Here is a 12,745-nt window from a genome sequence, read left to right as displayed (position 1 = left end):
TGATTTCCCACCCCCAAACTGAGCCCTTTTGTCTAACCACATTAACTCCTGCTTACCGAGCAGCTGCATGAGGCAGTGTGCATGCACATCAACAGCAGCTCCTTTTGGTAAGCAATGACCATACCAAATATGCCCACTGAGCTTTCCCTGCTCTCTGGGATCTACTCAGATATGTTATTTCAGAAGTCAAAACCAGCACTTGTTAGTTCTGGATGCTTACAGGGAGATTTCTATCTTAACTTGGGGAAGACAGAAATACGCCTCTGCTGCTAATTATGCATATGAAGAGAGACAAAATAGGACCCAGACAGGCTGTTCCCATTGTACACCTTCAGCCCAAATCTGCCTGGCGTGTGTGCAAGTGTTCCCAAGGCATGTGGCCAGCACAGCAGCCTTTGCCTGCGCTTTGATGTTCAGAGATGCATCTCATGCTGCCAAAAATCCTCCTCACTCAGCCAGCCATCCAGCCAGCAGGAGATGTGTGGTCTGAGGGCTGTGATAAGGCATCCAAGAGGAGATCCTTGGCCATCCACTTAGCAGGTCCTGCCTAGGATCAGGATATCACTCAAAGGGGAAGGTTTGACTCTTTGCAGTCCAAAGCAAGATAAAGCTGAAGTCCCAAGGCATTATCTATTTCTCTGTGGAAGCAATGTTCCTGCTTGAGACAAGCAGTTGGCAGCTGCACACCAAAAGGGATCTGGCAGTGACGTTCCCTTTTAAATGCCTGGCTATCAGCTTTAAGTGCAATAAGCTTTATATACAGCCTGGAACATTGTTACTGTCTAAATGAAACATTTTTTTTAGAGATTTTTTTTTTTTTAGTACAGGCATCATATTTTAAGTTGTGCATGGACAAGGAGCCACCCACAGAGGGTGCATGCTGAAGAGCATGTCCTTGGAGCAACCTGCATGACCAGGGTCCCTGTGGGCAGGGCAGATTTGGGTGTTCTGTTTGGAGGAAGGGGCTGATTGATGCTGTGGGCAGTGCAGGGAGTTGGCACCAGGCCCTGCTGTCACCAGCTGTCCTGTGAGACAAGGAGGAAGGTGGCCTCAAGGACCAGAGTCCTTTTCTTTATGCTGCTCTCAGAGGCAGAGCAGGTCCAGCATCCAACCTTCATCTCTGGCCTTAATCTGCAGCATGTGCTGGGGACATCCATGGCACTGTCATTCCAGCCAGGAGCCCTTGGGTAGGCAGCAAAGTGCCATCAGCAGTGATGAGTCACAGCCTGTCTGGAGAGGGGGTAGCTCGTGTTTGTGTTGGCAAATCCAGCTGCCAATGGCAGTGGGCCCAGGGAGCATGAGAGGCTGGGGCTGGGAGGGCCCCTGTGCTGAGGAAGAGATCAATGGGAGTTGGAGTTTTAACATCACAGGGTGACAGTTCCTGCCAAGACACTTCCACAATAAAACCAACAAATTAATCCACCCTCCGTTGAGTAACTGCAGATGAGGACTGCTGGCCTAGTAAATCTGATAACCAGTTTGCTACTCCTTTAGCAGTGGCTTAAGGAAAAATACCCAAATAAAATTATACTTTTCTGCACACCAGAGAATCCTGTTCCTATCCTCAAGTAAAAGGTGTCACAGCACACACTCAGTCAACACTTGGCACAGAAGAGGAGGGCAGGAAAAAGGACAAAAAACTATAATTTACAAAAAACCCAACAACAGTTAAGCCAGTTCTAGATTAAGAACCCTAACCAGGACCTTGGGTATTTCTCCAGGTTCAGGGCAAGACAAATAGGCAAGCCCTCCTAGAAGGGCTTTTCAGGATTGAGGCCGGTCACACACCAATGTCTCCACTGCTGGGAGCAGACCCAGGATGCTCTGAACCCTTTGGGCTCAGGTTTGTCCATCTAAGATCCAGAAAAGTTAAGTTCCCCATCCAGCAGACTCATTCATTCCAGCATCTTGATCAGAAAGGGGGATTTTGGGGTAGTTAATAGGCTTGATCTCTTTTGGGAAGACCTTTATCACATCAGTATCTGACATGGCTGAGATAAGTCATAAAATCAGTTTTCATAATGGATTTGTTCATGGAACTGGAGAATGGGGTTTACTTTATTGCTTATATTAAAAATGCACAGTGCTTTATACACAAGGAGGAACAGAAAAACTAGGCCCAGGGACTGTGGCAGAGACCCCAGCTCACAACTGGCATTAACTGGTGGTGTTTTGGAGTGTCCAGTCAGATCCACTGAGGTCACTGTAGTTAAATTAACTTAAAACAGGCAAGTAAACAGCCCTCAATGAAACCCAGGAGACAGTGAGTGCATTAGTCAGAGCTTGGCTGTCCATGCTGGGACAATCAGGGTCCCTGCTGTCCCTGAGCCAACATTGGGCAGCCTATACAATCGTTTCCCTCCTAGATGTGCTCCTCAGGCTTGGTAACAGCATCTCTGGGATGTCCTGGCAGGAACAGGGCAGCTGTCAAGGGTTGTTTGGACCCCTCACTTTTCTTGCCTTCTGGAGCTGTCTGCCTACATTCATAGGGAGATTTATGGCAATGTTTTCCTCTCTACTGGCCAAGCTCAAGTGGCCAAGGAACACAGTCCCTCAGAGCTGAAAGCAGAAAACTGCAATGGGACTTACCTGTCACTGGTGGATATCCCTGTGGGTGGAGAAGGACATAGCAAAGCAGAAGGCTGCTCTGCCTGTGTGATGCAAACCAATATCTGATTTTTCAGAGTCCCACTCTGCTCCCCCACAGCTGAAATGTGCCTCTGGGCAAGGGATCCCTGGTCAGGGACAGTTAAAAATAAGATAGTTCTGTTTTTTTCCTGTTTGGAGCAGAGTTCTACCTATGGCGGCCCACATTAGTGTGTCTCTCACTCACCAAAACTAGCAAGGACATGGCTGTCTGGCACCAGGAGAGGAGATGGAGACTGTAAGATCCACCTCTGGCCCAGCAGGTAAGGTGTAAAACAGCCATAAAAGATTAAAGCTGGCAGGGAAAAATCACATCCATGGCTAGCTATTCTGGCAATGCAATGGATTGAGGGAAAACTCCCTGCATGTGCAGTGGCTGTTTAGGTCAACAAGGCAGGTTCCCCAGCACCCTGGATACCTGCACTCATCAAGACCCACATACAGCTGGTTTCAAAGCTTATCTGTAGTCACTTTTACAATATAAAGTGTCTTTGTTTAGTCAACAGAACCACTAATACATGTGATTTTGTTGTTAATAGAACTGCAAGAATTTTAAGTACCTCTGGGGAATTTGTCATTTTTGGTTGGCTTTTTTAGGCATCACAGGGGCTGAGTTTTGTAAACAAGTACTGAATAAAATATTTAGCACCCAGCCGCACTTTGTACAAGTGTCATGCAGCTTTCTAAAGTTTCAGAGTGAATAAATCAACTGCAAACTGCTGCCTGGCCGTTGACATTGCTAATTTGGACAACTTCACTCTGCACGTCCCATGAAATTCAAGTACTGTGCATATGGTTAATACAGGCACACAAATCAGAGCTACAACAGTCCCTTTTATAAGACTGGGCTCCTACAGGACTGCCACAGCCCGGGGCAGGTTGGCTCCAGGTTGTCCTCTCTTTCTCCTGCAGGTGTTCCCAGGAAACACCAGTAGGTCACTGTGCTCTGCTGCCTGGCCCCAGGGGAGGAGTAGGAGCCCCATGGTGACCCAGTTCACTGCTGGTTGTGCTGGTTGGCAGCCATCATTGCTCAGGGGAGAAATAGGTCCAAACTCAGCCATGAAAAACACCCCTAGATTTATAAGCCCAATGGAAAAAAAGTAAGGGCTGACTCTGACTGGCATTGCAGCTCTCAGCACTGGACATGGAGTGGATGCACACCCTTTCCTCCTACCCAGGCATAGTGCTGCTGGTCCAGCCCTGCAGAACCTCCACATGGGATGCAAACTTACCTGATTGTCCCAGGAGGCTCTTAGCAACATGCAGGATCCACCCAAGCTACACCAAAACTCAGCCAAGAGTCCCTAATCCTGGAAGGTGCTGAGCAACTCAGACTTCTGCCACTTATCTCAGGATTTTGGCACATGTTCAGCATGAGCAGGATCAGCCACTTGCTGTAATAATCAGGGAATGAGGAACTCAGCTTGACTGAGTTTCCCTCCCACCCCCCAATGCAAAAATGCTGTACATTCCTTTATGCAGGTTTCCATAGAGTTAAACTTCTTTTTTTTTTTGTTGTTGCTGTTAAAGGGGTCAGCAATGCACTGTACAATGGGATCTGGCTGTCAGAAAATGTGGAGGAATTCAGGGACACTTTTAACATCTTCCTGGTGGGATTGGAAGGCAGCATTAAACTTAGCATCATGGAAATCTCCCAACCAAAAAGAAGAAAAAGCCCGGAGGAGCCCCAGGAGAAGTTACGAAGATGTTCTGCTTTGTTGATCCTAAGTTTAAATAAGTTATTTCTTCCCTACTTCCTTTGTTAAAATATGATAGTCTGGCTTTAATTGCTTCAATCCTATTATTTGTTTCTTTTAGCAAGTGATTGTGTAGCCCCTTGCCGTGGGGAAATCCCCTGACTGCAGTCCGTGTTGCTTAGACAAGTCCCCTTTCAGAAGTAAATGCCATTCTTAGCATAGGGAAGTACTTTAGGTCTAAAGGGGTTAAGAAGGCCTCCCTGCATTCAGAAACATGCAGGGGTCCCACCATGCCAGTTCCAGCCTTTTGAACTCTTTCCAGCTTTTTTTTCTTGCAACAAATCTGTCTGACTGCCACCAGGACATAGGAAGCGTGTGCCTGTCAAAGAAATCAAGTTAACTTTTCCTGAGTTGTTAACAGAGGCAGGGTATAAATAGAGCTAACTCTGCTCGCACAAGTAGCGTTTCTTTTAAAATAAGGGGATGACTTCCTAGGACCTTTAATCCAATGAGGTCCAGACCAAACTGCGCTATCGACAGAGGCAGCAGAGGAGCTTGCTGAAGTTTTTACCAAAGTCAGGTGCATCTGGGTTCATCAAAAACTTAAAGCTTACAAAAAAAAAAAAAAAAAAAAAAAAGGTAACGCCAAGCAAAAAAGAACTACTTCCAGCTTGGGCACTGCCCTGGAGAAATTCTGAGATGTTGTTGGTGCTGTTGACTCAGTGGATGTGGATCTTGCTAGGGAAGAGCAGTGTCCTCTTGCTTCTGGAGGTCTCTCTGAAAGGGAGAGCCCTACCTCCAATCCGGTACTCCCACGCTGGGTTATGCCCCAATGACATGAACCCCAACCTGTGGGTCGATGCACAGAGCACTTGCAAGAGGGAGTGCGACGCTGACCTGGTGAGTGATGCACATTTTTGTGTCTCTGCGTCACGGGGGCTGCTGGGGCTGTCGGGGTGTTTGGTGGGAGCCTTCTGTCCCAGCTGCAAGGGCACTGGCACTGGGCACGACCCAGTGTAGACAGTGCATGTATTGAATTGACCTGTGACCTATATAACATAGAAAAGATTTGATGAGTTATCAGTTAAGAGGGGAGGTGTGTGCCAGCTGTCACTTTTGCTGGTGTGGGTATAGCACTCGCTCTCTTTGATCCTTTTCCTTGTTTTCATGTCAAAAGAAATATCTGAATTTGATACTCCAGAACTCAGCATGCTCTGGGGCCAACTGTAGTATTTTAACAGCGTAATTATGCTCTTTGTTGTTGGTGGCCATCATCAATGTTTTATATTCCTGGGAGGAATCCTGTATGAAATAGTTTAATTTAACATGTAAGTCATCAGCCTTTGCTGCATTTGAAGCACAAAGCTTACTTGGGGTGCAGAACAGGGCATGGCTAATGACCAGGCAGATGTTCTGTGGGATGCTCCCACCTCAAAATGTGTTTAGCATACCACCCTAAAATTCATTTTTCAACCTGTCAGCACTGCCAGCTCAAGCTGGCATCTGAAAATACCTGCTTGTCTTATTTCTTACATCATGTCCTAATGACAAAGCTTCTGCAGCCCAAATCTGGCTGACAGAACATTTACTGTGCTGAAAAAAAGTGTTTGGGTTTGTGCTCTGTAGGCAGGTTGTTTCTGCGATGTTAAATAGGGGGAAAAACTGACAAAAATTCTGGCCATAAGTAAACAAAGACATTTACTCAGATGGATCCCATGTGTTAGGAATGAAGGTGCTCTTTTTACTTTTGCCATTCCCAAATAAGCTGCCTCTGTTCCAACGACCAGGTGTAGCAATGAACAGTGAAACACTTTCAAAATCCCAGCAGCAGCAGCAATAGCAGATGATGATGTTTTAATAATTTACTGGTCAAAACCTGAAAGCCAGAAGCCACTGGTTACAAATAATCATTTTGCCTAGTGGCAGCACAGAGTCCTGGGACTTTGGATGGAGTGAGTGTACTGCAGGCAACCAAGGACTCTGCCAAGCCACACTCCTTAACCCCAGCTGAAAACCTCCACAATCCTGGTTTCTAGCTTTGCTTTTGAAACCTAGTAATGTGCAGCTGGAAATGGGGAAAGAGTTTTGATATTAAGTCATCTTTTTCCCAGTAAGGAAAGGATACTGGGCTCAGGAGAAGCTCTTTAGCTTGGTAGCTTAAAAACCATTTTGTTCTCACCCACAGAGAAAGCTAATGGATTTTAGGGGGCTTGTAGAGATTTAACACACTGTGGAAGTATGCCCTGTTGGGCACATGGGAGCAGTTTTCCTCGTCCCTTGAAATAATCTACAACCACCCAGCAACCCTGGTCACACGTATCAAATACCTTTTCTGCACAGAAGATGAAAATTCTGCTAAAATTAACCACAATTTAGAGCTGACTGTAGCCAAGACTAGAGGTAATAAATCACTAGAAGAGCGATGCTGCATTTGAAAATAAGACTAAAATAGGACAGAGAAGCCATACTGTTTGGAGCTGTTTGGGGTTTGTTTTTCTAAATACCATAGAAAAATTATTTTTGGAGGAAATATTACCTTACTTTTCAGATAGTCTATTATTTCCTCTACAATGTGAACAATTTCAAATCCTTGGCAGTTTCACCTCTATGAGCTGGCTGTTGAGTCTCAGGGAATTCAAATAATACTTTACATACTTCTGTGGAAAATAAGAAGGATTACTGCCTACAGCCATATGATAAGTCTTTCCATCTGCTCGTGTTTCTCAGGACTTGTCCTCAGGCATTTCAGAGAGCATGGAAGGGGGGTGGTTAGTTCATAGTCAAGCAATCCATGTGACTCTGGGGTAAAGACTTAGGAGGAGGTTTGTCTGCTTAAGAAACAGAAATACACTTTCTTTCTCAAGAGTCTTCTCCTTCAGCACTTCAGAACCCCCTGAGAAATGCTGAGGGGATGTTTCTACTCACTGACAGCTGGGGCAATGAGCTTCAGACCATGGATGTCTGTGGCAGAGCTGAGTTTCTCAGCTCTCTGCTTGCTGAGTCTCCAAAAAGGCCTTTACTCTGTTCCCAGTAATGATCAGGTTATTGTCCTTCCCCACAGGAGTGTGAGACCTTTGAGAAGTGCTGCCCCAATGTCTGTGGAACCAAGAGCTGTGTGGCTGCTCGGTACATGGACATCAAGGGGAGAAAGGGGCCTGTGGGGATGCCCAAAGAGGCAACCTGTGACCGCTTCATGTGCATCCAGCAAGGCTCAGAGTGTGACATCTGGGATGGGCAGCCCGTCTGCAAGTGCAAGGACAGGTGTGAGAAGGAGCCGAGCTTTACCTGTGCCTCTGATGGGCTCACCTACTACAACAAGTGCTACATGGATGCAGAGGCCTGCATCAAAGGCATTACACTGAACGTGGTCACCTGTAGGTACCATCTCACTTGGCCAAACACCAGCCCTATCCCCCCAGAAACAACAGCTCGTCCTACCACTGCCTATTCCGAGACAACAGTCATTGATATCCTGCCACCTGCATTGGTGAACAACCCCGTCCATCAGTCTGTCTACGTGGGAGAGACTGTCAGCTTCCTCTGTGACGTTTCAGGGAGACCCAAACCAGAAATCACATGGGAGAAGCAGGTTGATGGGAAGGACAAAGTCATCATGAAGCCAAACCACGTCAGAGGGAATGTCGTGGTCACCAACATTGCCCAGCTGGTCATCTACAACACGCAGCTGCAGGATGCAGGAATCTACACCTGCACTGCCCAGAACAGTGGTGGCCTCCTCCGGGCAGATTTCCCTTTGTCAGTCATCAGAGGAGAGCCCACATCCAAGGAAGCTTCCCAGAACAAAACACATTTTCCAACCGATGAGTGCCTGAAGCAGCCGGACAGTGAAGACTGTGGGGAAGAGCAGACCAGGTGGTACTATGACGCCAAGAAAAACAACTGCTTTACTTTCATCTATGGGAACTGCAACAGCAACCTCAACCACTTTGAGACCTACGAGAGTTGCATGCTAACGTGCATGAACGGCCCCATCAACATCTGCAACCTGCCTGCCCTTCAAGGCCACTGCAAGGCCTATGAGCCCAGGTGGGCCTACAACAGCTTGACAAAGCAGTGCCAGTCCTTTATCTACGGCGGGTGTGGAGGCAATGAGAATAACTTTGAGAGCCGGGAGGCCTGCGAGGAGATGTGCCCCTTCCCCAAGAACACTCACTGCAAGGCCTGCAAACCCCGCCAGAAGCTGGTGACCAGCTTCTGCAAAAGCGATTTTGTCATCCTGGGCCGCATCACGGAGCTGACTGAAGACCAAGACTCAGGACACGCCCTGGTGACGGTGGAGGAGATTCTCAAGGATGACAAAATGGGATTAAAATTCTTGGGGAAGGAACCACTAGAAATCACGCTTTTGAACATGGACTGGAGCTGCCCATGTCCCAACATGACCACAGTGGATGGCCAGCTCATCATCATGGGAGATGTCCACAATGGCATGGCCATCCTACAACCAGACAGTTTTGTGGGCACCTCCAGCGTCCGGCGTGTGCGCAAGCTCCGCGAAGTCATCCACAAGAAAACCTGTGAGCTTTTGAAAGAGTTCCTGGGATTGCATTAACCTCCCTCACATGTGTGAGCTGCCCTGATCTGTTAGTAGGGCTAACAACTGCTAGGCTAGTGCCAAACTAAACACACTGTTTGAAGATACCCTGTAGGAATTATTTGGAACCCTGATTTTAATCCATTAATGATGCTTAGCAACAATATAGTTTGGTCTTTGGCAGGCATGTAAACCAGCAGCAAAAGGCCATTAATCTTGCATTGAAATAAATTTCTCCATATAGGAGTGCCATTTAACTAGGTGACTCACTTCAGTAATTATAAAATTTTTATCTAGCTTCCATCATAAATGACAGAATTCAGAGCATTTGTTTGGCTACACAGCTAAGAAATATATAATGTCAATTTAATCTGTCTCAGTTTCAGTCTGATTTGTCGTTGTAAGTCACATGCTTGGCTTCTTACAGCAGCACTAATATTTCAAGAGAAAAGCCTGTAAATTATTGTCTCTATTTACAATTGTGCACATTTAACCAACCTATGGATGCATTTTCTTCTTTTAATTGAAATTTTCCCTTTTTTTCCATTTAAAAACCTCATTTTAAAATGACAACTACTACCTATCTTGCAATCCTTACTGAAGGACAAACTCCCTTGATCCTATGCCCAGGACAACAGGTCCCTGTAAAAGCTCAAGGCACAATCTCACCCTGAAATTACATTTCTGTCACCAGAACAATGTCAGCAAACACCCTTGTCCCTATTTGTTCCAATCAATATATTGTCTATCACAAAAAGTCCAAGCCAAGTCAGCAGTGTGCTGCCAGCTTTTGAAAAGCCTTTACACCTGAGCATACACAGCGATTTATTGCTTATTTTCCATAGCAATCCTGCTTTTATAGAGGAGAGAGCAAACTCAGAGGAGTCAGAACAAAATTCAGCCTAGGAAAATGTGACACACAGTCTGCAAACTGCATTAGGTAGACACAAAGCTCCTGAATCTGAACTGCACAAACACAAGCAGACAAAGCAGACAATTTAAAGGCTTTTATCAATGTCACCCTTTTAGAGCCTTTTTAGAGTCTTTCAAACCTCAGAATACTCTTCCCACCAGGTCACTGTATACAGGTGTATGAATGAATTCCCTAAGACAGCCAGCACGGGCTGTGGGTGGGAGCAGTTGAGTACACATAGGATAAATCATTTTAACATTTGTGTGTCTAAAATATGTAACATTTGCCTGTACAAAATCCTTAAATAAAGAAAAGGCTGATCATGGAAACATCCTGCCTTGCTGAGGACTGTGATTGCAGGGAAGAGGGGCGAACATGGCACAGTGAGCCTTGTCCCTGCTTCTTGTTCTGTGGGCTCAGCCAAGTGACTGCAGCAGGGCTTAGCGCTTGCTGCCCTACACAAAAGGCAAGTTCAGGGCTGTGGAAGTGTCAAGACATGTCTGGGTGAGAAGAAGGAAGGGAGGAAGAGAGGCAGGAACGTGCAACCAGTGCTGCCCCAGGGTGCCATCTAACGGGCTCACTGCAGGGCGGCCGAGGCTGGCAGTGGGTGTGTTGGGGCTCTGTATGGCAAGCACTGGGGAAGGAGATTAAACAGGCACATGTTGGACATCTGCACGCCCAAAAGCCTGTGGATATTGAGTGTTTGGTTGTTGCAGGGAGGAAAACTCACAGCGAGAGAAACAGTGTTGGATGTGAGCTCAGCTCTGCTTCCCCTAGTTCCATGCTTGCACCAGCAGCAAAGCCATGGGTAGAGACCACTGCAGGATGGAGAACTGGGCTCCTCTCCCAGTGATTTGGGTTTGGTTTATGTCTGAAATGTTCCTGCAATAGGAACAGATCTAAATCTCCAGTTAATTGGGTAATTTCACAAGAAGATGTGTGGGTGGGAGGGGGAGAGAGAGAAGAGTCTGGACCAGGCTTTGCTGACCAAGAAAATACCTGCTGGGTTGTTGCAGTCCCCAGCTAGATGGTGACAGTGGTGGTGGGGGGGGGTGACAGTCCTCCTTTTCCAGGGCTCCACAGAATCCCAGCTACAAGGGGAGGCACAGCACAGAACAGAAGGACAGCAGCAGCCCGGGCCTGGGTGGCACTGGGTCACTTTATTTGATGTTACACTCCCCAAGTCTCGGGGTCCCAGGCAAGGAGCTGGGGACAAACAGCAGCTTATAAAGGGGGGCAGGTCTCAAGGGAGGATACAATGAAAGAACTGTGGGTGGAACACAAGGCATGTAATACAAGGGAGGAAAACTGCTTGGAACAGGAGGAGTTAACAACTGGACGTGGGAGGAAGGAGTTTGAAACTGGCAGAAAAGTAGCTAAATAGCAAAAAGATTAGACACCTGGCTCAACTGAATAACAGGACAAGTCTGTGTCCCTCTAAAATCAGGGGGAGAAAAACCCCAAAAGGACAAATCAAACAATAACCTTCAAAATAAAACCACAATGCAACACTGGGTTTTTTGTTGTACCTTTCATAAGTGTATGTGAAAAAAAAACCCTCTAATTAAAGGCTCATAATGTTTGTGTATGTTCTTGTGGAGACCATTTTCTGCAGATGGGAGATGCTAGCCCTGCTTCCCTCTGAAGCAGCCAGCAGCCAGCATGTCCACCAGATCATCCCTGGCTGTGGCAGCCACCACTGACCCATGGCTCATCTGCCATTGTCTGAGCAACCTGCAGGAAGTGACATGTTCTTGCCATACTGACACAAAGGTTTTGGAGGATGAAGGTTTAATAAAGACAGGGTTTGTATGGCTCCTTTTTTTCCTAAACTTTTGTAAGTGTGGGAGTGTTGAAGTCACTCGGGAGTGTTGGAATGACTTGGGAGACATGGAGCTGGTTGTTCAGAAGAGCTGGGATGCAAACGTAGCTAGGAGCAGAAAGCAGAGGATTCATTGCTGCTCTAGCCAGCACAGTGCATTGCTGAAAGCTTGACTCAAAAGTGCTTTATTGGCTTTCCCTCCTGGTGAAGCCCTGATGATGCCCTGGGAAGGCATCAGGCACTTATCAGCATGCAAGTTCTCTGAGGCACTGAGAGCCAGGGCTGCACAAGGTGTAATATGTCTGCCAGCCCCCTTGGAATATGCAGGCCTGGTGTGCAAGGGTTTTCCTGCATGGGGGGTCCTGGGGGACACTCTGGGTCAGTTTTCCAATGTGGTGGGGTGAGATGGACACTGAACAGACCAGCCCAACTCCCTAACACAGCACAGCCACTCTCATGTAGCTCCTGCCCAAACCTCCAGATATGATCCTGTGAGCACCTTGGAGCCCCCCTGGCTATGCCCCACTGCACAGAACCATCACAGGTACCCTGAGGCAGAAGGAGCAGTGCCACAGACATCCCTCACCTGCTCACCAGGAAAAAAACCCGTTCCTGGCAGTGCTGGGAGCACCACTACTCCCTGTGGCATGGGACTGACCCCAACCCCAAGCCTCTCCACCTTCTGACCTTGAAGAATTCAGCTCTCCATTCAAAGCTAGTATTTTAGTTCAGCCTCTTATTAAACACTTAAGAAGCCTAAAATTCAGGCCTGACCAGTCCATCACCCCGGGGGTGCTCCTGCATGGGGCCAAGTGCGAGGATGTTGCTCCACCTTTCAGGATTAATGGGCACGTGCATGTGGCTTCTCACCAGGAAGTCCCTTTTGTGTTGCTCCTGAGCTCAGGTTCCATCTTTCTCTGTGGGGTCTTGCTCTCAGAAAGCTGGAAGGAAATGCCAGTATTTAGATTATATAAAATGTATGAGAGGAGAGAGAAAGGGAAAAGCCTCCTTGCATCCTTTCCCTGCATGGCTGTGGGCTCAGAAGGTGCACCAGTGCCTGTGTGAGGCTTCAAGGAAGATCTGGGGCATTGATGCCATCTCCAAAGCCACAT

At 47.2% G+C, this 12,745-nt stretch overlaps 1 protein-coding gene across 1 annotated transcript; it reads left to right on the top strand.

The window, feature by feature from the left end:
* The first annotated feature begins 4,707 nt into the window (after nt 1-4,707).
* Nucleotides 4,708-10,237, top strand: WFIKKN2 (WAP, follistatin/kazal, immunoglobulin, kunitz and netrin domain containing 2). Its single transcript, XM_009094389.4, has 2 exons — nt 4,708-5,243; nt 7,405-10,237. Exons 1-2 carry the CDS (start codon nt 5,043-5,045, stop codon nt 8,914-8,916), a joined length of 1,713 nt encoding a protein of 570 aa, XP_009092637.1. The 5' UTR covers nt 4,708-5,042; the 3' UTR covers nt 8,917-10,237.
* The last annotated feature ends 2,508 nt before the right edge of the window (nt 10,238-12,745 follow it).

The sequence above is a fragment of the Serinus canaria genome, chromosome 18, assembly GCF_022539315.1.
Source record: "Serinus canaria isolate serCan28SL12 chromosome 18, serCan2020, whole genome shotgun sequence".
Taxonomy (NCBI): domain Eukaryota; kingdom Metazoa; phylum Chordata; class Aves; order Passeriformes; family Fringillidae; genus Serinus; species Serinus canaria.
Note: the sequence above shows the minus strand (reverse complement) of the source record. Positions and strands in the feature narration are given on the sequence as shown.